General features: G+C 40.9%; 1 protein-coding gene and 1 gene segment (V, D, J or C); one reads left to right on the top strand and one right to left on the bottom strand.

The window, feature by feature from the left end:
• Positions 1-25,191, top strand: part of SALL2 (spalt like transcription factor 2) — a 915,550-nt gene that overhangs the window by 336,296 nt on the left and 554,063 nt on the right.
• On the bottom strand, positions 5,239-5,892 carry LOC101269699 (T cell receptor alpha variable 17-like). The segment is given in 2 exon segments: positions 5,239-5,582; positions 5,764-5,892. Coding segments are annotated over 2 exon segments (396 nt in total).

The raw sequence follows: 25,191 nt of genomic DNA, 5'->3' as shown, positions 1-25,191 counted from the left end.
AGCAGAAGATTTGACAGGGTCATTTCATAGCTTATTCTTTCCCTAGGATTGGGTTTACTTTATGCAAAGTATGACTTTGCATAAAGTATTTATAGTATAAAGTATTTATAGCAAGAAGTCAAAACATTGTTACTTGCTCACATCAACCATTTTAAGGCATGCGGACTTTGTTTCTGCAGACAGCTGTGATGTTGCCTTACACAGGCTCTCAGGGCAGTGCTGTCAATCTAGTAACAATAGCTATGACTAAGTCAGTTGAACACAAGTATAGTCTTCTTCAAATGATACATATTCACCTATGTGATTTTTCTCCAGTTATAATGAACTATGTTTTTAGCTCTTACTAAAATTAGGGTCTTGAGTAGAGTTATCCTGCTGGCAAGACTCTCTGGCTCAGCAGACCACCTAGGTACTCTTATATTATTGTGCGTGTTCAGGAATCCCTAGGCTCAAGCATTCATTCTGGAAATTTACAGAGTTGTCTACAATGTGTAAACCAAAACCAGACACGATTCCTATCTCAAATTGCTTTCAGTTGAGTGAGGAGCAGGTACGTAAAACAAATCTTATGCCCTGCCTGTACTCCCACTAGCCTGGACCCAGCCATGTGGAATGAGGGCTCAGACTGGAAGTAGAGAGCTGATGCAGTTATCACCAGGGAAATAAAACCTGCTTGAATACTTTATTTCCACTATTTAGATTTATTTTTGTTCTTTTATCTCCCTCTCCATTTCTTTGGCCTGTTTATCCTGATGTTTAACTCCCAATGCTCAGGTGTCCAGCACCCAGTGTGCAGGACTCCAGAATGTTAGGGAAGAAGGCAGTGTTTACCTTCAGGTGGGTGTCCAGACATCCACCCTGTTAGGTGAGGACAGTGACTACATCCTCCAGTACCATTAAAACTATGATAACTGTTAAATTCTCCATTATGCAGCATGCAGAAAGCAAACAGCATGGCTGGCTGAGAAGCAGCAGGAGGTTTTGTTTGGAGTTACATAAAAGTTGACAGAACTATTCCTCTAGTTTCTTGATCCTTTGGTGGAATCGTCAAGAAAATCTTGGCTCGGGTGTTATGCAAGACAAACTGCCCTGCAAGATCCCTGTATAGCACAGGGAATGATACTCAATATCTTGTAATAACCTATAATGGAAAAGAATCTGAAAAAGAATATATACGTATGTATAACTGAATCACTTTGCTGTACACTTGAAACTAACAGAACACTGTAAATCAACTATAGTTCAGTAAAAATGTATTAAATGTTTAAAAAATATTCTTAACACTTTTATCCATTTAAAGAACGAAGATGCTTTTATTCGTAAAGTGCCGTTATTCCATTTGTCATTCATTTGATAAAAATAAGGTAAAGAACACAAAAGCCTCAAAACCAAGGGGAGTATTCTAAGTTGGCCATACAGTTGATTAGTCGTATGCTTTTATTATTTAATTTGTTGCTATCAAACAAAAAACTGCAAATCTAAAAATTTCCATGTCATTCCTACACCCCAGAGGTTGGCAAACGGTTTTTCTGTAAAGGGTCAAATAGTAAATAGTTTAGGTTTTGAAGTCATATAGTCTCTGTCGTGACTACTCAGCTATGCTCTTATAACACGAAGCATCCATGGTCAATGCATAAATAAATGGACATGGCTGTTTTCCAATAAAACTTTATTCACAAACACAGGTGGCAGGCTGCTTTGCCCTGTGGGCTGTGCTTTGCCAATCCCTGCTATGCCATAAGAATGTATCCATAAACTTCCAAAGATTTCTTTTTTTTAATAAATATTATCATATCTTTTTGAGGAGACTTAAAATAAGGAATACATTAATGGATAGAAAAGAAGAAGAAGGAAATTAGATGATCCTAATGCCTAAGATACATTGATGCTGAGTTTTCAAGGGTGAGACACACAGATATGGACGCTACCATTAAGGAACCCACAGAAGTAGTAGTGAAAACAGGTCTTAATCAAATAATCAAAGAAATAAAGGAGAAACTGCAAATGTGAAAATGCAGAGGTCTATAATTCTAAAAATGCCCCCTGAGCTTCCTTCAGCTACAGGCTCTTGAACAGATGTATAAGAATGAATAGGCATTTACTATTTTTTTTTACTCTTTTGAAGGGAGGAAAAAAAATTAGGAAAAGGAAAATAAATAAGAAATCACCTACAGTTGCTATGAAGGGGTCATATAGTAGGAAAAAGGTACTTTTAAGAAACTTAAGGACTTCCCTGGTGGTGCAGTGGTTAAGAATCCGCCTGCCAATGCATGGGGACATGGGTTCAAGCCCTGGTCAAGGAGGATCCCACATGCTCCGGAGCAACTAAGCCTGTGCACCATAACTACTGAGCCTGCACTCTAGAGCCCGCGAGGCACAACTACTGAGCCCACGTGCCACAACTACTGAAGCCCACGTGCCTAGAGCACGTGCTCTGCCACAAAAGGAGCCACCGCAGTGAGTAGCCCGCGAACTGCAATGACGAGCAGCCCCCACTCACCACAACGAGAGAAAACCCGCACGCAGCAACAAAGACCCAACGCAGCCAAAAATTAATTAATTTTAAAAAAAGAAACTTAAATAATACCAGTATTGTTGAAGAGAGGGAGAGACAGAGAGGGAGAGAGATTAGGAGTACATTGTGAATTGAGGTTAGAGAGGTAACAAGATCCTAAATTATGCAAGGTTTTGTAGGTCATATTAAGAAGTTTTGGGACTTCCCTGGTGGCACAGTGGTTAAGAATCCACCTGCCAATGCAGGGGACACGGGTTTGAGCCCTGGTCCAGGAAGATCCCACATGTCGTGGAGCAACTAAGCCTGTGCACCACAACTAGTGAGCCTGCGCTCTAGAGCCTACGAGCCACAATTACTGAGCCCACACACCGTGACTACCGAAGCCCTTGCACTCTAGGGCCTGTGTACCGCAACTACTCAGCCTGCGTGCTGCAACTACTGAAACCTGTGCACCTAGAGTCCGTGCTCCACAGCAAGAGAAGCCACCACAATGAGAAGCCTGTGCACCGCAACGAAGAGTAGCCCTGGCTTACCACAACTAGAGAAAGCCCGCGCGCAGTAATGAAGACACAATGCAGCCAAAAATAAAATAAATAAAAATTTTAAAAGAAGTTTGTCTTTATTCTAAGAGCAAATGGGGATCCAGTGACTGGCATGCTCAAATCTGCACTCTGACAACATCATTCTCACTGTGGTACAGAGGACTACATTGAAGAATGATGGGGTGTGTCACATGCTAGGGAGCAAGGGACTAAAATGGATTTTTAATTAGGATGGTGGAGGTGAATTAGTGTGTGGGGTTTGTGACATCTTCTGGAGACCTTTAGGAAGCAAAGTCAACAGAGCTGGGAGATAGACTAGATATACTATTTCAAAAATGAATAACTATGAAGCAAAAAACCCCATATGAGCCTTAATATACCCTAAGCTGAGGATAGCAGAAATTGCTATTTGCCTAAAGAATGTCCATTCTCTCCTATTTCTTACTAATAGAACCACAGTTTTGATGTGAGTGACAACATGCTGAGACTGAAAAAATACTGACATCCCAGACTCCTTTGCAGACGGGAGAAAGGTGGGGACATGGAATAACACTCTGGTAAGTGAAATGTAGCAGCTGTTGGGTGGATTTTCTGGAAATGATTGACTTGGCCAGCGTGTACTCATTTGAGCTTGACCTTCTCTTTCTTTCTGCCTGGAATGTGTATAAAGTGGATGGATCTCTAGCAGTTTCTGCCAAGTATATAAACAAAAGTGACACTTTAAGGACAAGAGACAGAGAGCTAGAAGGAAGCCCCTTGATTTTTTATAACATGATGACAGTAGTATAGCAGCCCTGGACTGCATATGATACATATGACAGAGCTTCTTTACGTGAGAGGAAAGTACACTCCACCTTGTTAAAAATATTATATTTGAAGTTTTTGTAACTTGAAGCTGACCCAGTCTCTAACTGATATAGAAGATGTTCATTAAAAATACAATGCATCGGGCTTCCCTGGTGGCGCAGTGGTTGAGATTCCGCCTGCCGATGCAGGGGACACGGGCTCGTGCCCCGGTCTGGGAAGATCCCACATGCCGCGAAGCGGCTGGGCCCGTGAGCCATGGCCGCTGAGCCTGCGCGTCCGGAGCCTGTGCTCCGCAACGGGAGATGCCACAACAGTGAGAGGCCCGCGTACCGCAAAAAAAAATAAATAAATACAATGCATCAGTGCATCAGAGTCTGATTGAGTAAGTGCCTAATAACCCAGATCTTCAAGGTGCTGTAAGTGATTCTGATATAGGTGATGTTGGTGGTTGAAGCTCTGACATTTGGGAACCACAGTCCTACCAACCTTTCGCCTGCCCTCCCCCACCTTTTCCACCAAGCATCACATAAGTACAAATGCACTTTCTCCACAAACACATTTTCAGTAGCATCAAAAATGTATCAAAAAAACTTCTTACCAGAAGCAAGAATAAAATGGATGGAAAACTGTTATATATGTGATAATAGAAGTATCCACTTTCAAAACACAATATTTTAGGAGCTGGTAGCCGAGAACATACATCTCTCACTTGTATGAGGAAAGATTATGACTCTGATAAATTCCCATCTCTTTAATGGAGAAATTGAAGCTTGGAAATCACACAACTAATAAATGGGAGAGTCAGATTCAGATCTTTGTCTCTACTACTCCAAAGATTCAGATCTTTGTGTCTATAATTATACAACGTTTTCACCCCTCAGCTTTAAAATGACAAGTTTGGTTGAAAGAGTCCTAAGATCCTTTTTAACTCTAATGTCTGATGAATCTACTGTTAGAATTAGAGAAATGCAAAAATCCTCTCATGCATCTCAAAGCCACCTAAGTCCTGAGGGGGCTGTACATATAACAGATGAGACCTTCTAATACTGACAAGTCCTTCCTCATCCTCCACAAGTGACCTGGTAAAATTAGAGCTTGAAGGGTCTTTAGGCTCATGAGTCCAAATCCTTTGTTTAAAGTGAGGAAACTGAAGGCTGCTACACCGATGGTGTGCTTAAGGACACAGAGCCAGGATGGGCAGAGCTGAAGCTGGTATTTCAGTTTCCCGTTCTAAATCTCATGCCCTTTACCCTAGTCTAACATGCTGCCAAAAACATCAGGAATTTGACAGGCCTCCCTTTCCTGTTGCCAGCTGTTTGTAGACTCTCCTTTGTGGGAAGACATAACCACCACCTCTACACACTGTTGCGGCTTCTAAGAGGCAGCTCTGGCAGGGTTTGCGTTGGGGCTGCAGTTGCCTGGTGAGCACTGTGTATCCGTAGCACAGAGGTAAGTAGCAGTGTCTGCAGCCTGGGAAGCCGTGATGGACAGGGAACTGCCTTTGATGGAGTTGTCAAGCGTGACTCGCAGTCTTCCACTAAGCTTCTCTCTCTCATTTGAACGTATTAAAATCAGGTGGGCAAAGCCTCTCCTTGAATCCTGTCTGTACCAATGTAAGGTGTCTATAGCAGTTTTATAACTGCAGTTCATGGTGGCATTTTCACCCTCCTGGATGCTCAGGGCCTGAAGATTCTCTTCTCCTTGCTGGCTATTCACCCCTAGGCAGAAACACAAGGCCAGAGGCCAGGAGTCAGTCACTGCATTTTCACTCTCTAGTGTTTGCATTTCCTTCCATAATTTGGGGGTACATTTCCCAATTAACAAGAAGATTTTGCCCCTCTGTCTTGTGGGCTCGGAACTTTGGTCACCCTCTTCCCATCGCCAAGAGCCCCAACTCACTGGCCAGTTGAAGCCACAGAATCACCAAAGACACGGTCAGGAGTTTCTCCATTCTCCTTCCTTATTGGGATCACAGGAGACTCAGCTCCGGAGCCTGAAATGAAGCCAGGTTCCTCAGTCTAGTTCTTTTTTCTGGGTATATTTATCTAGTCCCTCTGGATCCCAGAGAGAGACTCAGGCTTCTTACCCAGCCAATCAGAGGGAGCTCAATCCTGCGCTTTCAATACAAACATGTTGATTTCAAACCAAGCAACTCTGAGGAGAGAGGGTACTGCCATCTTGTGGTGACAACATCATCCTGCTAATAGAGCTGGCTGTGGAAGGTGAAGCATTAGAGCTGATACAGAAGAAATTACAAAGCTGGTCTATTCTTTGCCTTTATTACACTCCAGTTCTAGCCTAGAGTAAGAACAGATACAGCTTAATTCATGTACAAACTCAATGAAGAAAGAATATTGATGCCTGGATTTACAGAATACCTCTGAGGAGCACTGTTAGGTTTCTTACAATCACTTCTGGTGTTTTATATATGAGCTTTCTTTTCTTTTTTCTAATTTGCCTAATGCTGGAATGAGATTGTATATAAGTCAGGATTCTTATTGGTGAGTAACAGAAACTGACTCTGGCTGAATTAAGTAAAAAAGGAATAAGTTAATTAATATTGGGTTTGCCTCAGCATCTCCAATAGGGTCAAATAACTGGAGTCAAAAGCTATTGAGGGCTTCCCTGGTGGCGCAGTGGTTAAGAGTCCACCTGCCGATGTAGGGGACACGGGTTCGTGCCCCGGTCCGGGAGGATCCCACATGCTGCGGAGCGGCTGGACCCACGAGCCATGGCCACTGAGCCTGCGCATCCGGAGCCTGTGCTCCGCTACGGGAGAGGCCACAATAGTGAGAAGCCCGCGTACTGCAAAAAAAAAAACTATTGAGTCAGTCTACCAAACATTTCAGGAAGAGTTAACACTGATCCTTCTTAAACTGTTCCAAAAAATTGCAGAGGAAGGAATATCTCAGTGCTATCTGCTTCATCACTTTGGTCTTATGATCCAGCAGATCCAAAAATGATGCTTGGCGTTTCCATGGCAAATAGGATGGAGACATGGGAAACACCAACAGGAAAATTGCAGCATAGTCCACTAGTATTGGGGGCTGTGGGGAATATATGCCCTTTTCTTTAAATATTGATTCTCCTTTTAAGAAACAGCTTCTGACTTGCTAATTGACCATGGCAAAGTCTGAATATCTAACTTAGGAAAAAACTAACTTAGTGACCATGCAGCCTGAACTTCTATCATGAACCAAGTGTTGTCGAACTACATACCTGCACTGTTGATCATGCCCAGCAGCAATCTATCATCAAGTGGAAATGATATATAAGAGACGGGGCTCAGGCATCCCCAGAAGATCCAGGTAAGCTGAATGAGTAAGCACCTCAGATTCCTTTGACACAAACTCTTCTTGTTTTGTATACTCTCCCTTACCATGCCTATAACCTTCTGGGGAGTTGCTTATAATCAGTTAACTAAGGAACAAGAAAATCAAGCCTATTTTTCATATGGATTTGCACATTATTTTGGTACCACACAAAACTAGCACTATAGCCCACTGAAGGCTGAAGATGAAGGACAATCCCTCCACATCATCAGGTGATACCTTTTGGTTATTCATGTTCTCTAGAGTGAGAGATGGCCAGAGGTACTGATCTACAGTGATTCTTGGGCAGTTGCTAATGATTTTCCTGGTAAGAGACTTGGATGGAGCAAGATCGGAAGATTAGTGCCAAGGAAATCTAGGAAAGAGGTATCTGGATGGACCTCTCAGAATGGGCACAGACTGTCAAGATAAGTATGCACTATGTGGAAACTGGCCAAGGGAAATGGAAGCTCTTAATAATGGACAAAACAATGCACTCTATGGATGTGTCAACATCTTTCCCCAGCCACCCCGATGCTTGGTCAGTGGTCCCATGAGCAAAGTGGCCTTGCTAGCAGGAATGGAAGATATGCATGAAGTCAAAAACATTGATTTCCCCTTACCAAGCTTGACCTAGCTAATGCTGTTGCTCAGCGACTAATCTGCCAAACACAGAGACTAATGCTGAGCCCCTGATATGGTGTCATTCCCCAGAGAGACTGCCCAGACACCTGATGACGAGTGGATTGCATTAGACATCTTCCATGATGGAGATGACTGAGATGTGTTCTCGCAGGAGTAGACACAGATCCTTGCACATGGATTTGTCTTCCTTGCTCATTGTACTCTGCCAGCATCATCCTTATAAACTCACAGAATGCCTAATTTCATCAAGGGATTGCCCACAGTATTTCTTCTGAGGAAGAAACTATTCTCACTGCACAAGATTACAGCAGTGGGCACATGCCCATGGGATTATTTATCTTACCTCATACCCCATCACCCAGAAGTGGCTGGCCTGTTGAAATGTAGAATGGCTTATTGATTCCGTTATAGCACTAGTTGGAAAACAACTCTGTAAATAGATGGGATTCTGTCTTATATGATGCAATATATGCTTTATAGCAGAGAGTATTATATGATGTTTTCTCCCCCATACCCAGAATGCATGAGTCCAGGAATCAAGGAAGTTGTTCTGGGAGTGGATGCTCTCACTATTATTACCAGTAACCTACTAGCAGTATTTTTGCTCCCAATGTTTGTAACTTTGAGCTGTATTGGTTTGGAGGTCTTACTCTCTGAAAGGAGGAAGGCTTTCACCAGGGGACACAGCAATAATTTCACTGAATTGGAAGATAAGATAGCCATGTGGCCATTTGGGCTACATATGTCTCACAGCAATGAATAGAAAATGAGCTTACTCTACTGACTGGAGTGATTGATACCAATTACCAAGGAGGAATTAGGTAGCTGCCACACAACAGATATAAAGAGGACTATGTCTGGAACCCAGGAGATTTCCTAGGGGAGCCTCTGGGAACTTCCAAGCCTGATACTAAACGTTAATGTTAAATTACAGCAAGCAATAAAAAGACAAGATTTTTGAGTACTCAGACCCTTTGAGAATGAAGATTTGGATCACACCACTAGGGAAGTAACCTAATCCACTGAGGTTATGGCTGAGGGCAGGGAAAATATAAACTGTGTAATAAAAGAAAGAAGCCGTCCATGTCAATTGTAGTATCGTGACCAAATTGGGAACCAAATAATGTAGTAGTTTTCTATATTTTCTTTTTGCTTTTTATATGTGTGTTCCTTTGTATACATTGCCATTCTCTTCTTCTTTCTCCTCACCATAATTATTTTATATGCAGATTGTCAGAGATTAAGTTTACAATTTAGTCTGTGTATAACAGCATTTTCAGTGAAATTTCCTCTGAATTTTAGAAGTAAGTAATACAGCCAGTGATCCGTAGTGACTGCTGGGATTATGGGTCTCCTCATTTGGGGGAAATGATGAGAACGTCTTCACTTGTTCAAAGGACAGCTTTAGCTTGTTAGATAGAAACATAGAGTCATTTCACCGTGTTTGGAAGTTCAAATGTGTATGGAGTGGAGTGTAGGAAAGATCAGAAAGATGAGGCATGCCACTTGTCAATTTATTGCCTTTCAATTATAAATCCACCCTTCATGGATTCAGAGGGTGACTCTGGACATGGACCTTGTAAACATTTCTCCTTCGCCAGCTGGCATGTTGTTAAGCTTTGTCAGTAGAGGGAACGGGAAGGACACTGCAGGAAGAAGCAGCCTCTCTTCCAGGTCCTAGCATGTTTTCCACACTTCTGTTTTATTTTTGTTTTTGATTTGCGTTGCGCCGGCCACTTACTGCTGTGGCCCCTCCCACTGCGGAGCACAGGCTCTGGACGCACAGGCCCAGCGGCCATGGCTCACGGGCTCAGCCGCTCCGCGGCATGTGGGACCTTCCCGGACCGGGGCACGAACCCATGTCCCTTGCATCGGCAGGCGGACTCTCAACCACTGCGCCACCAGGGAAGCCCTTCCACACTTCTTGTTCCTGCAGTGCTTGGCCATCCTGTGGGACACCAGTGATGCTCACCTCCAGCAACATTTAATGACAACCCCCCAGGTGGTTTCTTGGCAGGTTTCACAAGCACCCAAGCAAATTCAGCAGCACTCCTTTGCCAGCTTTCTATTAATGGTGTTGGAACCCTGGGAGGTGTTATTCTGCCTGTCAACCTTGTTCTCTGGCACCTCAGCAAACTTCCCCATCCAGCAGGCTGCAGCCACACAATCCCCAATGAAGCCTGAGTCATTGGCTTGGTAGGAGAAGGGGGTACAAATTACAACGTGTTGGTTTCCTCGGAACTCTGGCTTAGTCCTAGAGATAACAGCGTCTCTCTACCTATGCTATTCTTATGTTCTTTAGAGTTCTTTTTACTCACTAGTAAATAATTCCCTGTTATTAGTTAATAATTCTTTATATTAAACTTTCCTTCTTCAAATTGCTATGATGTTTCTCCTGATTGCACTTGATTTGGGTAATATGGGTCCATGAAGTGCATGAGAGGAAAGGCATTAGCTGTAGAAAGATCAGCGACCACATGTCGGGAAACAGTATCCTCCTTTTCAGGAACTGTGCTTCAGTACGTGGTGATGAGCACACGTGGGGGTGGATGCTACGGCAGAGGAGATAGAGAGGAGGGACTGCACCACTTAAGCCTGGGGAGCCCCTCTGGGCCAAGAAAAGGATTTTTATGCCATTACATAGTTTTATTTCAAAAGTATTTTGCCAGGTACTAATCTATAGAATAAATGCACTTACTATTTTAAAAATTAACTTAGGCATTGTAGGTAATGAGAATTTCCTTGAACAAATTTTTGAGATTAATCTATAGCTAACTGACAACTGATGGCAACTGTATCTGAGAGATAAACTCAGTGTCAGTCTCTAGAGAGAGAATGCCCCACTGTGGCCAAATAGGGAACTTAGAAATATTTTCAGTAACTCTTAAGGGGTTTTTGCTCTGCTTCCTTTGTAAAACCAGTTACTGTGTCCCTCACAGCACAGTAATACACCGCTGAGTCTTCCTCTTGAGCTGATAGTTTTTTCAGATGGAAGGATGCCTCACCCTTGTTGAGGTCAGCCGTGAAACCTCTGATACTCTCTCTTGAGGTGTGTCTCAGGAGTAACTGGAGGTGTTGTTTGGGGTAGTGTACATACCAGAAGAGCACAGGACTCCCAGAATATGAGTAGTTGCACTTCACCTGCACTGGGGACCCTTGAAAGACGGAGATGTGGTCCTCAGGCTGAGTCACTGTCTGGGCTTTTGTTCCTCCTGTAACACCAATTCTGGGTCAGGGATTGTCTTGCAGACAGAGGAGAATAGTTGTTAAACTGATTCTAAATCAGAAGACCAGAGAAAGATAGAATAAAAAGAGACTTTACTCACTGAGTGTGAATATCATCACAAGCACTGAGATGAGGGTGGGCTTCATGTCCGAGCTGTGAGGAAACAGGAAGCTCCTTTCTGCAGGTTTTTCCTGGAAACAGTTCAGCCACATGGACACCCTGACAGAGCAGTGAGTGAGTTTACACTGGCATGCAAAGTAAAATCTCTTCCTCAAAGGGCTGGCTGCTTTCTGGCTTTCTATCAAGTTCAAGTTGTGTAGCATCTTCCTCTAGAGGCCCTATCTGATACTGCAGATAATCTCGGGCTTCAGGAGGCCTTCAGTTCTGAAACAGAATGGTGAGGGATTTCCTCCACAGTTAGTAAGACAAAGTGTAATGCTGTAGTAAGTGAAGAAGCATGTTACCAGAAAGGTCCAGATAGAGATATCGACGGAACATAATAGAAAGTCCAAACATACAAATTATTTATGGAAATTTAGTTATCAAAAAATAGGGAAAAGATGGTATATTCAGTAAAATATGTCTTCATGAATGGAGAGTCATCTAGAGATCAGCAACTAAATTTGGATGCATACCTTAACATCAGCTACGAAATAAATTCCAAAGAGAGATAATTAATATTTTAAATAAAATGAAAGCATATTTCTATAAATTTAGGATGGTCATGAATTTTCTAAACATGAGAGTCAGAAAGAATAAGGGAAAATATTGATAGATCAGCCTTCACAGAAATTTAAGCTTCTGTACAAGTATGTTAATGAAATGTGTAAACATTACCATATCAAGGTATTTTCCATTCATCATCATTGATTCTGACCTTCCTCACACCAGGAATGGCCCTTTAGAATTTTAGTTCTACAGGGTTTTTTTGACCTAAGAATAAGGCAATTCTAGAAAGATGGTAGATTTAAAATGTCCCTGATCCCCTGTGCTTAGCCAAGGAGCTTCTGTGGAAGCCAGCCATGCTGTGCCAACAGAGCTTAAGGGAGGTGTCCCATTGAGGCTCATATAGAAATCTGGGGTCAATAGCAGGGAACTTCAGGATGAAGAGCAGAAAACAATAGGTTGTAGAGAAAGCTTGGCATGTACAGATCAATGGACATCTAAGAAGGAAATTAGTTGTTTGGGGAAAGCCTTTCCTCTAGCCCCCAAATAGCTGAGAAGAAAGTAACAGGTAGGCTGAGTCCCAGCTGTCCTTAACGAAGAGGAGTACAAGGAGGTAGGAGAGCAAAGAGATTTCCTTCTAGTTTTTCAGCAAGGTACTGGCATTGCTGCTGAGACCAGTGCCCTACTGTCTGCTACATTGCTGATCACAGGTATAGAAATATCTAGGCTTTCCACCCTCACAACATTGCCTCCACTTAAAGTGCCCCAGTAATCAGACATGTCAGGAAGGAGTAAAGAAAGGGAAATGATACCTCAGAGAAAAATAAGGGCTTCATCTGGGGAAAATATAGTCTGAAAAACTTACCAGAGTCAGTGACACAATTTCCCTAGCCAAAAATCAGGACACATAGTTTGACAGTGATCAAGAATTCATTTACAAGGAAGCTCTCACAAACAAAGAATATCTCACTCAATGCATTCTTTATTTATTGAATCTCTTAGAAGAAAACATAGGAAAAATACTCTTTGACATAAATCACAGCAAGATCTTTAATGACCCACCTCCTAGAGTAATGAAAATAAAAACAAAAATAAACAAGTTGGACCTAATTAAACTTAAAAGCTTTTGCACAAAATCTGCAGATTCGGTGCAATGCGTATCAAAATCCCAATGACATTTTTTACAATCCTAAAATTCATATGGAATCGCAAAGGACCCCAAATAGCCAAAGTAATCTTGAGCAAGTAGAACAAAGTGGGAGGCATTTCACTTCCTTATTTCAAAATATAATACAGGGCTTCCCTGGTGGCGCAGTGGTTGAGAGTCCACCAGCTGATGCAGGGGACACGGGTTCGTGCCCTGGTCCGGGAAGATGCCACATGCTGCCGAGCGGCTGAGCCCGTGATCCATGGCTGCTGGGCCTGCGTGTCCGGAGCCTGTGCTCCGCAACGGGAGATGCCACAACAGTGAGATCCCCGCGTACCGCAAATAAAAAAAAAATAATAATAATACAAAGCTTTTGTAATCAAAACAGCATGGTACTGGCATAAAAACAGACTTACAGGCCAATGGAACAGAAGACTCCGAATTATTATTTGTGATTTGATTCATATGATATGCTTAAAAAAACTGCCCTCCAAAATATTGTAAATAGTTTACACACACAGAAGTTAAGCCTCCCTGAATTCAAAATTTCATAATTTCTAGTGGCAGAAAAATGAGTCATTCAAAATGTTGGGCCTGGAAAGCTGCCTCAAAATAAACTAACAAACAAAAATTAAGAAAAATACAAAGGCTTAAACCTCAACCTCTCTACACATACACACACACACACACACACATGCAAATTTAAAGATTTAAAGACAAAATTAATCTGAGAAAAACTAAAGAAAATGTGAGATAAAATTTTATCATTTTAGAGTGCTACAGATTTTTAAGCATGAAATAACTCAGAATCCATAAAAGAAATTTTTCAAAAATTGACTACATACTATTTTTAAAATTCTGCCTGCCAAACAAACAAGACCATAAACAAAGTCAAATAGGTTAATTAAACTTTTTTAAAAGACACATATATGTGACAGTCTTATGACAACTTTCTTAACATAGAGAATGTTCTTTAAAATCTATATTTAAATGACTATAACACAGTAGATGGGAAGATATATGAATAGACAATTTATACAAAAATATGTAAATGACTTTGAAATGAAGCTCCATCTCATTCATAAATTTTAAATTATTAATTTTTTTTTAAAAAGCCTAACTGATAAGCAACAGTCCAGAACCTTAGTAATACACAAGGTTTGGGGAAAATAGATATTCTGCCTAATCATGACTATTGTGGTAAAACTTATCTAGAAGAAAATTTAGTTGAATCATAGACTATGAGTATGCTACTTTCTTGAATAATAATTTTTTCCTTGAAGTGAATAGTTAATTATTACATTTTAAATTTTTAATTATTTTGGCTTATGTACTTATATGTGCTATTGCTCAATTCATCAATGGCTAACTTCCAATTTTCTGCTGGGTTTGGGAAATGATCACTGCTTGTTACACAGGCACTGGTAGAGAACATGGGTAGTCTGCTGCTTATATATTTTCAGTCTTCCTATTTTCAGCCTTCACTCCCTGAACGCCCTCAAAACACACAAACACACACAGCACCATCCACCCTAATTATTCAAGTGTAATTAATGCTTCAGGTTTCTAAACCCTTCCACAGGGGTACAGCACACTTCCAAGTGCTGCTTGTTTCTTCTTACATTGGCCCCAAGTCTCATTGTTTATGTGACTTTACCTTGAAATTACTTTTGCCCTGGATGAGGAATTATTGATGTCAGACTCTTTTTTCAAAATCACTAATGAAGAGTTGGGTATAGGGAATATTCACTTCTTGTTCTTATTCTCTAGAAATTTGTATGAGTTTTGTATCAACCAGAGACTGAGGGACAAACCACCATAGATGTGCCACAGAGTGGATCAAATGGAGAGACACTCAGCCTCCAGGCCCCTTGTTGCCACTCAAAGAGTTTGCGCTCAGCTGCCCCTGCGGTTCCCATCACTGTGTCACTCAGAGCACAGTAGTACACAGCCGAATCTGAATCTTGGACTGAGGCTTTCTCCAAGTGGAAGGATTTTGATTCTTTGTGGTATGTGGCTTCAAACTCCTTATTGGTTCCCTTCTCATTGTCCTTCATGGCTTTCAGAAGGACCTGTGGACCTTCTCCAGGATATTGAACATACCAGAAAGTAATGGGGTACCCAGGGGCTGAATAAGTGCAATTTATGGTCAAGGCAGCCCCTTCTGGAAGAGTCATTTGGCCATCCATCTGGGTCACTGAGTCTTCACGGGTTTGTCCTGGGGAAAAATAAAAGAGTTCTGTATCATTTTGGGCCTAAAGCTCTGGGATAAAATTATGATTAAAGGTTTTGTTGACATAACAGAAGAAAGAATCCAAATTTTTAGAGGCATTTTGCTTACCAAGTACTAAGAGTATCACAGTCACTAAGCCTGGAGAGGAGTTCATCTCTAGAGTGTCTCCTGAATAATGTCCTTGACTCTTCACATGAAGAAATATTGAAGTCACAGTGAAGGGATAAACCTAAGCCTAGTTTCAGACAGGAAATGTGTTTGTGTTGGGAAACTGCACCTCCTGGTGGACAGACACTGAAATGGGATGCACGTTTCCTGGTCTCCTCAAGTCAGAAAAATGTTATCCTTGACTTTGTTCATGAGGTACATGCCAGTCTTCAGGTGGTGCTTAGAAATCTGATCAAGAGCTGCCATAACTTCTCAGGTCTGTTTTGCTCTTAGGACCCTGCCTGACATGGAAGTTCTTTAACAGAGCATCCCAGGTATTTCTGCAGCTGAGAAGATATCAGTTCTCTTAAGCACTTTATATAGTACTTTATATTCTCAGGTATCCATGGTGGGCCAGCCTATAATCCACTGAATGTCAGAAAAGAATCTGAGGTTGATTACAGAGGACGTAATAAGAAGCCAAATCAGTACTGAGTGAATCTCTGTGTTTCAGCATTGTACCCCAATTTATAGAGCAACAGTGACTGACATGTGTTACATGCTCACTAAATATTTGTTATACCAAACAAAACTAATGAATCAAGGGTCACTGATTGAGGAATCACTACTACTTGAAATATAATATTTTATCGGTCCCAAAATAATATCTTTTTAATAAAATCTTTTCAGAGGAAAAAGCCACACTATCTTATCAATAGTCAAAGAATCCTGAATTTCAGAATCATTAAAATGTGAAAACAAAAGAAATATCATAATTGAAATGATCAAATCCTTATAGAATGGTCTGAGATCAATGTCTTATTCTCCTACTATTTTCTTGACTCCAAGATAAAAGGGTTGGCCTATATGAATCAGACAAGTACTAATCTTATACTCTTAGTGAATAACCTCAAGGATGCTTTCTGTTACCATCCATCTGCCATATTTTATTGCCAAACTTAATCGAATAATTTTCCTCCACTGGGTTAGGAACTCTAAAGATGTGTATTTGTTTCAAAAGCCTCGAGCATGAGTTAGGACTCTCTTTTTTCCCAGCTTTTCAAATTATTAAAGACACAGCTGATATTCATACAACAGCTGATAATAGAATCAATGTGTAAGTGATTTAAAATTACAGGTTCTGGGATCCCACAACTAACTTCATGAATCATACTTTCCAGGATTGAGACCCACAACTGTGTAGTTTTTTTTTTTTCACTTGGCCCTGCTGCACAGCTTGTAGGCTCTTAGGTCCCCACCCAGGTATTGAATCCGGGCTCTCAGCAGTGAAAGTGCGGAGTCCTAACCACTGGACTGCCAGGGAATTCCCACAAGTGTGTAATTTTTTAAAGCTCCCAGATGGTTTTGTTGCAGCCAGTCTGATGCCAGTTTATAAGATTTCATTTGTGATCAGTGTCCTAGACCGAGATGGTCATCAAAGATCAGGGAGTAGGGCTTCCCTGGTGGCGCAGTGGTTGAGAGTCCGCCTGCCGATGCAGGGGACATGGGTTCGTGCCCCGGTCCGGGAAGATTCCACATGCCACGGAGCGGCTGGGCCCGTGAGCCATGGCCGCTGGGCCTGTGCGTCCGGAGCCTGTGCTCCGCAACGGGAGAGGCCACAACAGTGAGAGGCCCCCGTAACGCAAAAAAAAAAAAGAAGGTAAGATTTTTTAGTTAAAAATTTTTAAGACTTTTAAAATTGATTTTGATTGGAGTATAGTAGATTTACAATGTTGTGTTAGTTTCTGCTGTACAGCAGAATGAATCAGTTATACATGTACATATATCCACTCTTTTTTAGATTCTATTCCCATGTAAGTCATTACTTTACATTCTATTCCCATGTAAGTCATTACACGCTTTTTTAGATTCTATTCCCATGTAAATCATTACACTCTTTTTTAGATTCTATTCCCATGTAAGTCTATTCCCATGTAAGTATTCAGTAGAGTTCCCTATGCTATACAGTAGGTTCTTATTAGTTATCTATTTTACATATAGTAGTGTTATATGTCAATCCCAATCTCCCAATTTATCCCTCCTCCCCATTTCCCCCTTGGTAACCATAAGTTTGTTTTCTACATCTGTGACTCTACTTCTGTTTTGTAAATAGGTTCATTTGTACCATTTTTTTTAGATTGAACATATAAGCAATATCATTTGATATTTGTCTTTCTCTGTCTGACTTACTTCACTCAGTATGACAATCTCTAGGTCCATCCATGTTGCTGCAAATGGCATTATTTCATTCTTTTTTATGGCTGAGTAATGTTCCATTGTATATATGTACCACATCTTCTTTATCTATTCCTCCATTGGTGAACATTTAGGTTGCTTCCATGTCCTGGCTATTGTAAATAGAGCTGCAATGAACACTGGGCTGCATATGTCTTTTTGATTTATGGTTTTCTCTGGATATATGCCCAGAAGTGAGATTGCTGGATCATATGATAGTTTTATTTTTAGTTTTTTAAGGAACCTCCATACTGTTCTCCATAGTAGCTGTATCAATTCACATTCCCTCCAGCAGTGTAGGAGGGTTCCCTTTTCTCCACACCCTCTCCAGCATTTATTGTTTGTAGATTTTTTGATGGAGGCCATTCTGATCAGTGTGAGGTGATACCTCATTGTAGTTTTCGTTTTGTTTTGCTTTTTGCGCTACATGGGCCTCTCACTGTTGTGGCATCTCCCGTCGTGGAGCACAGGCTCCGGACACGCAGGCTCAGCGGCCATGGCTCACGGGCCCAGCTGCTCCGCGGCATGTGGGATCTTCCTGGACCGGGACGCGAACCCGTGTCCCCTGCATCGGCAGGCGGACTCTCAACCACTGTGCCACCAGGGAAGCCCCCCTCATTGTAGTTTTGATCTGCATTTCCCTAATAATTAATGATGTTGAGCATCTTTTCATGTGCCTCTTGGCCATGTGTATGTCTTCTTTGGAGAAATGTCTATTGAGATCTTCCACCCATTTTTTTGACTGGGTTGTTTGGTTTTTTTGACATTGAGCTGCATGAGCTGTTTGTATATATTGGAGACTAATCCCTTTTTTGTGAATTCATTGGCAAATATTTTCTCCCTTTCTGTGGGTTGTCTTTTCATTTTGTTTATGGTTTCCTTTGCTGTGCAAAAGCTTTTAAGTTTCATTAGGTCCCACTTGTATATTTTTGGTTTTATTTTCATTACTCTAGGAGGTGGACCAAAAAGATCTTGCTGTGATTTATGTCAGAGAGTGTTCTGCCTATGTTTTCCTCTAAGAGTTATTATTTGGTGTTACATTTAGATCTTTATTTTCATGTATGGTGTTAGAGACTGTTCTAATTTCATCCTTTTACACGTAGCTGTCCAATTTTTCCAGCACCACTTAATGAAGGGACTGTAAGACATTCCTTTTAAGATTTCTACTCTACACAACTGCTTTCGAAATGCAAATATAAGAGGCAGTTACAATACAAGATCACTTAGCAACCACCCATTACCATTCAAATTTTAAGACACTGAGAAAATGGGATTAGAGGTAGAAGGAGGAAATTTGAGGGAAGGAGTATTTGGGATTGTGTAACACTGATTGAAAAAGAAGGCCTGGAGGTTTCCAAAATGTGCCACATGATGGCAAAAATACTTTTGAAGGAGTGGTGCAGTGAAGGGCAAGAGCAGAGAAACGGGATAATTCATAGTCTGCTTCTCACAATGTCCTTTTAAGAGCCACTAATTATTGATCTTTTTGTGGATAAGACTGATGGGAGGCAGGTAAAGCTTACATTATGGTAATTGAGCTATTCCATGCTAGAGGTGTTAATAAGACGGAATGAGGATTAGCACAAAGTTTGTGACATATCAGGCACCTTAGAAAGTAAACAAGTGTACCATTAACTCAGCTAACAAAACTAAATTAAATGAATTCATTAAACGGTGTAAAACTGCATAATATTCAAAAAGAGGAAAATCACAGAGATTTCACAACCTTTCTTATTCAAAACAATATATATTCAATAAACATTTAATGAACACATTGAAATGAAAATCCAAATATTCACGCATATTTTTACTAATTTTTGAATCAGATGTCTCTGAATTTCCTTAGTCAATTCTTCTAGCTCATTCTAATCACTAAATGGCAAGGATTTTATGTGGCTATTTTTTGTCTTCAATAAAAAATTTGAACCCAAATTTTCAGGGATAAGGTTGTTTTTGATGAATGATAGCTCTAGACCTGGTCTACGAACCCAGAGAAATATGTTCTTAGAAGGAGTGTTTTCCCTCTAACCCTACACCTGTGCTGCCACAGCCCTAACCACTTCCTGTCTGTGAAAGCAATTCCCTGCCCTGGTCCCTATAGCAGGCAGATGTATCAAGCAGAGCCCTGGGTTTTGGTATACCTGCCTCCAACACGCCTCTCACTGTGGGCTCACTCAGTGCACAGAAATACACTGCAGAGTCCTCCAGCTGTGAAGCTGAGATGGCAAGTTTGATGGATTTGTTTGCCTTCTGGAAATTCAGTGAGTAGCGACCTTCTGTTGCATTTTGCTGGTTATAAGAGTCCTGACGAATAAGGAGAATCATCGCCCCACTGCTGGGCTGCTTGTACCAGTATAGACTATAAGTAAAATCATTTGTGTCATATATGCAATCCAGGGTCACAACCTCCTTCTCCTGCACTAATATTACTGGTTGGTCTTGAGTTACCTTCTGGGCAATACTGGATCCTAAAGAAAAAAAAAGCAGAATCAGAAGTTTAAGAATGAGTACTGTGGAACAAAGAAATTCTGTTTTACACTCTAGTGCCCCTTCTTCCCAGGGTGCCCATAAACCACCTCTTCCCCCAGTCCTTAGGTCCTACAGGGGTACAGTCCCACTGGGGCCATCCTTACCTAGCCACAATGAAGCCATGACCACCTTCAGAAGGCTGGAGAGAAGCATGTTTGAGGTCTTCCTCTAGATGGAAAGTGTCTTCTTCAATTTCAAGGCTCTGCAAGGTGAGGTGAGCCTGACACGGTGAGGGAAGAATTGCTGAGCTATGTGTTGCTGCTGCCCCACAACAGGAAACAGGGGTTTCCTGGAGGAGCATGTTGATGTGGGTCATGTCAGCTTCTCTGTGGACTAGGTGAGAGTCTCACTCAACCCAGACTTCCTTTTGCATTAACCAGCTCTTCAACTGGTAGCAATTACATCTGAAAATAAACACGAGGTAAATTTGTTATTGAAAGGGAGATTGATGATTTGACCAAATGCTGTGTTTAGTCGTTGCGTCTGTGATGGAACTTATTTTAAAATACTACATATAATGGATTATGGAAACAACCTAAGATGTAATGATCATGTATCCTTACACTTACGTATGCTTTTCTTTCACCTAAGGTAGAAATAAATCACTTTATGATAAGAAGGCAAATCTCTTTAGACTAATTACTGCAGCTTTTTCAACCTATATATTGCTATAGCAATCAATATAATTATTCACCACAACATCTGTCCAGTTACCTATCTTGGGACCTAATAGCAGGAGAAAAGATAATCTCCCTTTGCAGAAGACTAGAATGAAGCTTGCAGACATGGAGTCCTGTCACAGAGGTCCCCTTCTCTTCTCTGTTAGTTTTGACATCCCAGCTCTGTTCAGAAAGGCCAAAATAGATGCCAGAGTTTGGTCATTAGGTTATCAAACCTTTGAATTTATATTTTTCCCGTTAACTCAATTGAGACCCTAAAAGAGCCACAAGAAGCCCCTATATTCTGTGCGCCCAGCTCTAAAGGGAATATATTGCAGGTGACATCCACCTCCATAAGACAGCTTATGGATCATACACCTCCATAAGACAGCTGATCGTAAGTTCACCACTGATTGTAATAAACCTTTCTTTGTGTATGAATGTAAAAGGAAAGCCATGCCTAAGGATATTACTAAACAACATGGCAAACAACAAAGACCCATTGCCTATCATGGCCTACCCCTTAAAGTTCAACAAAACTTATACTCCTTGTCTCAAAGTAATTACAGCCTTGGCTAAATTGGTTGAAGCATCTTCAGATCTTGCTCCGGAATCTCCATTTAAATCTGATGGTACTACATACAGTACAAATTGTTCTCCAATCTAAACCACTCAAACTTTGTCTACCAGTTAGTTGACTAATCATAAAATAGTAATTTCTCCGCATATTATTCAACTTTGTTACACTTCTCAATTAAAGGATCTCATGATTGTACTTCTGTTGTTCAAAATGCCTTCATGTCCGGAACAGATCTTTTGGACACTCTCATACAAAATTCTGAATTGACATGTTTTTAAAATAATCTTACTTTAAATATTGAAAAGAAAACATACCAAGCTGGTTATGCAATAGCTACTCTAAACTCCCTTTAAAACCAATCATTAGCAGGAGTAAAATTAACTCAAGTAGCTGAACTTGTGGATCTCTCTTGGATATATTAAATTACAAAATGTATACATACAGTGTTAGTTATAGATTTTTTTTTTTTTTTTTTTTTTTTTTTTTTGCGGTACGCGGGCCTCTCAGTGTTGTGGCCTCTCCCGTTGCGGGGCACAGGCTCCGGACGCGCAGGCTCAGCGGCCATGGCTCACGGGCCCAGCTGCTCCGCACCATGTGGGATCTTCCCGGACCGGGGCACGAACCCGTGTCCCCTGCATCGGCAGGCGGACTCTCAACCACTGCGCCACCACGGAAGCCCAAGAACCTTCTTAAGTACAAGTTAAGACTAAGCAGATAGGTCAATTAAATGGAATAGCAAATCAATAATTAAGCCTAATTGTATATGGAAATTTAGTATATGTTAAAGACAGTATCTCAAATCAGTGGGGAGGAATGAGTTCTCAGTAAGTATATTGTGACAAGTGTGTTAGTGAGAGTGTCCCATTTATTTTACTTAAAAAATTTTTTTTCTTTATTTGTATTGTATTGTATTGTATTATATTTCGCTGTGCTTGCAAGGCATGTGGGATCTATTTCCCTGACCAGGAATTGAACCCATGCCCCCTACAGTGGAAGTGCAGAGTCCTGACCACTGGACTGCCAGGGAATTCCCTGTCCCATTTTAGACCAGTAGTCTTTAAACTGGGATTCCTATGCGCTGGAAATTATATGAAGGTTTGCCAAGGTTTATGCAGGCATAGATAATTCTAATGGAATCTAGTCATGTGTGTGTGTGTGTGTGTGTGCGTGTGTGTGTATGGGTTTGTGTATTAGAATTTTTTTCCCTAAAACTGCTTTAGAACATGCTTGTGATCCAGATATCATGCTGCCTTTTTTCCATTTCACTTTCCACTCTTAACTTTCCCTTAAAAAAACCTCCACCATCCTGAATCTTACTATGGTACATTGCTCCAGAGTCTAAAATCTCCAAGGTACCAAAGAAGTAAGCAATTCATTGGCTCCTGGCTTCTGAGGGAAAGTCCTGAACAGCTAGGCAAGAAATATTGCAAGACAGGGAGGTGTTTTAACTAGGCAGCAACCTCGAGACAAGATTCCTTGATCTTATCTATCTATCTAACTATCTATCTATCTGTCTATGTATCTGTCATCTTAGAATTCAGAAATGAATTGGTGGTCACTGAAACCCATCGTGTAACATCATTGTTTGAATTGAAAAACAAAGTCAAACTATTTATGAGAAAAAAATAAATCTTATGTGGCAGGTTTGTTTGACAATGTGGGGTATGGGAGAAACAGAAGAATTGAGGAGGAGTCCCTAGATTTCTGGTAAGGTGAATTATATTGCCTTTTTTTTTTTTGAGATGGAAAAGAGTGAGGGAAGAACCTATGGGGGGAAATCAGCCCTTATGTTAAGGATATGTTAGATGCCAATTAGATATCCAGTGTAGATGTTACAAAAATTACAGTATATATGAGTCTGGCTTTCAATAGAGAAGGTTGGGATGAAAATGTAAATTTGTGTGTCATCAATGTATAAATAGTAATTAAAGCCATATCCTTAGGTGAGATTGTAGGGGAGCTAAAGCTTTACCTGTTCCCTCTTAGGTTCTCCATCTGGACCTGAGAAGTAAGTTGACATACAACAGGTTAACAGGAGAAAAGCATAGAGATTTTATTTAATAATTTTTACATGTACATAGGGGTCCTCATAGAAAAATGAAGACCCAAAGTGTCTAGGCTTAAGTGCTTTTATACTAGTGGCCTATTTTGGGGTGGCATGTCCTGAACCCCTCCAAGATCATTTGAAGAGAATAAATGTTTGAGGACTGAGCTCTGAGAAAACACAACATGTAGACACCAGCAAGAGGAGGAAGATATAGGAAAAGGAGACTGAGCAGGAGCAGTCTGCAAGGAAGAAGGCAAACCAGGAGAATGTGGAGTTCCAGGATCCAGGCAAAGATGGTGTTTCAGGGAGAGAGTAGCCATAATGCCACATTCTTTGGAGACACTCAATAAGATAAGGAATGGTAATGCATCATTGGATTTGTTGATATAAAACTCACTGGTGGGCTTCCCTGTTGGCGCAGTGGTAGAGAATCCGCCTGCCAATGCAGGGGACACGGGTTCGAGCCCTGGTCTGGGAGGATCCCACATGCCGCAGAGCAGCTAGGCCCATGAGCCACAACTACTGAGCCTGCGCGTCTGGAGCCTGTGCTCCGCAACAAGAGAGGCCACGATAGTGAGAGGCCCACGCACTGCGATGAAGAGTGGCCCCCACTTGCTGCAACTAGAGAAAGCCCTCGCACAGAAACGAAGACCCAACACAGCCATAAATAAATAAATAAATAAAATTTAAAACTCACTGGTGACCTCAGCAAGAGTGATTTCAACGGAATGGTGGGGATGAAAATCTGACTGTAGTGGGTTCAAGTAAGAAAGGTGTTAGGCAGTAGAGATGATACATTGAGAATAGTTTTTGGAAATGTTTTTTTATTGTGGTAGAAGTCACATAATATAAAACATACTATTTTAACCGTATTTAACTGTACAATTCAGTGGCACTAAGTACATTCACATCGTTGTGCAGCTCCCACCATCATCCATCTGCGGAATTTTTCACCTTCCTAAACTGAAACTCTGTCCGCACCAAACACTAACTCCCCATTCGCGAGACACAAGAAGCAAAAAGACTATAACCTGTTTTTACCCAGTGAACCACTAATTCCAGTTCTAGGATGCCGTTCTAATAAAATGATGAGAAATTCAAATTCAAATTTTTATTTAAAGGCGTATACCATAATGCTATTTAAAATGATGAAAAACTGGAAATAAATAATCAAGGTATCCCCAAACAGGAAAATTATAAAGTTAAGTGTGGTATATCTATGGTGTAGAATAGTAGAATAATCAATTCAAAGTATGAATACAAGGTATTTTTAATGACAAAAGTGAGTGTTAATAAAAAGGACATAAAATTGTCTCTATAATATGATGTAACAACGTGCAAAATTGTGAAAAAGATAGAAATAAGTAAAAATAATGAGTGTCTATGTGGCAGAGTTGTGGATGTTTTCAGTATTTTTCTAATTTTTTCCCATCAGAAATTCATAAAACATACATAGGATTAACCTGGTTCATATTTACTATAATGAAGGTAGACCAGTGATGATCTGTATCTATATCACTCTAGTTATTTTGACTGAAAAATGCTTCTCAGCACCATAAATTCAGCTCATAAAATAGTACAAAACCAAAAGGCTCCCCCCAACCTTCTTCTGTATTAATTATGGATCTATTTGTTGTAAATGACAGAATCTCAACTCATGCTGGCTTGTTCCCAATGAGAGTATTTTGACTTTTGTCGTTCCAGGCAGAGCTGGATATATAGGCTCTGATGATGCTCTCAGATCTGTCTTTCTTCATATCTCTGCATTGTCTTTCTCTATATTTTAGGCTAAGGTGTGAATGATGTTCCCTAAAATGGTCCAGTGATTAACTTCCACAGCTCACAATGATATGGCAGCTCTACCGTGTAGAAAAAAACTCGAAAACCACAGATATCCACTTA

This window comes from Orcinus orca, chromosome 2, assembly GCF_937001465.1.
Source record: "Orcinus orca chromosome 2, mOrcOrc1.1, whole genome shotgun sequence".
NCBI lineage: Eukaryota > Metazoa > Chordata > Mammalia > Artiodactyla > Delphinidae > Orcinus > Orcinus orca.
Note: the sequence above shows the minus strand (reverse complement) of the source record. Positions and strands in the feature narration are given on the sequence as shown.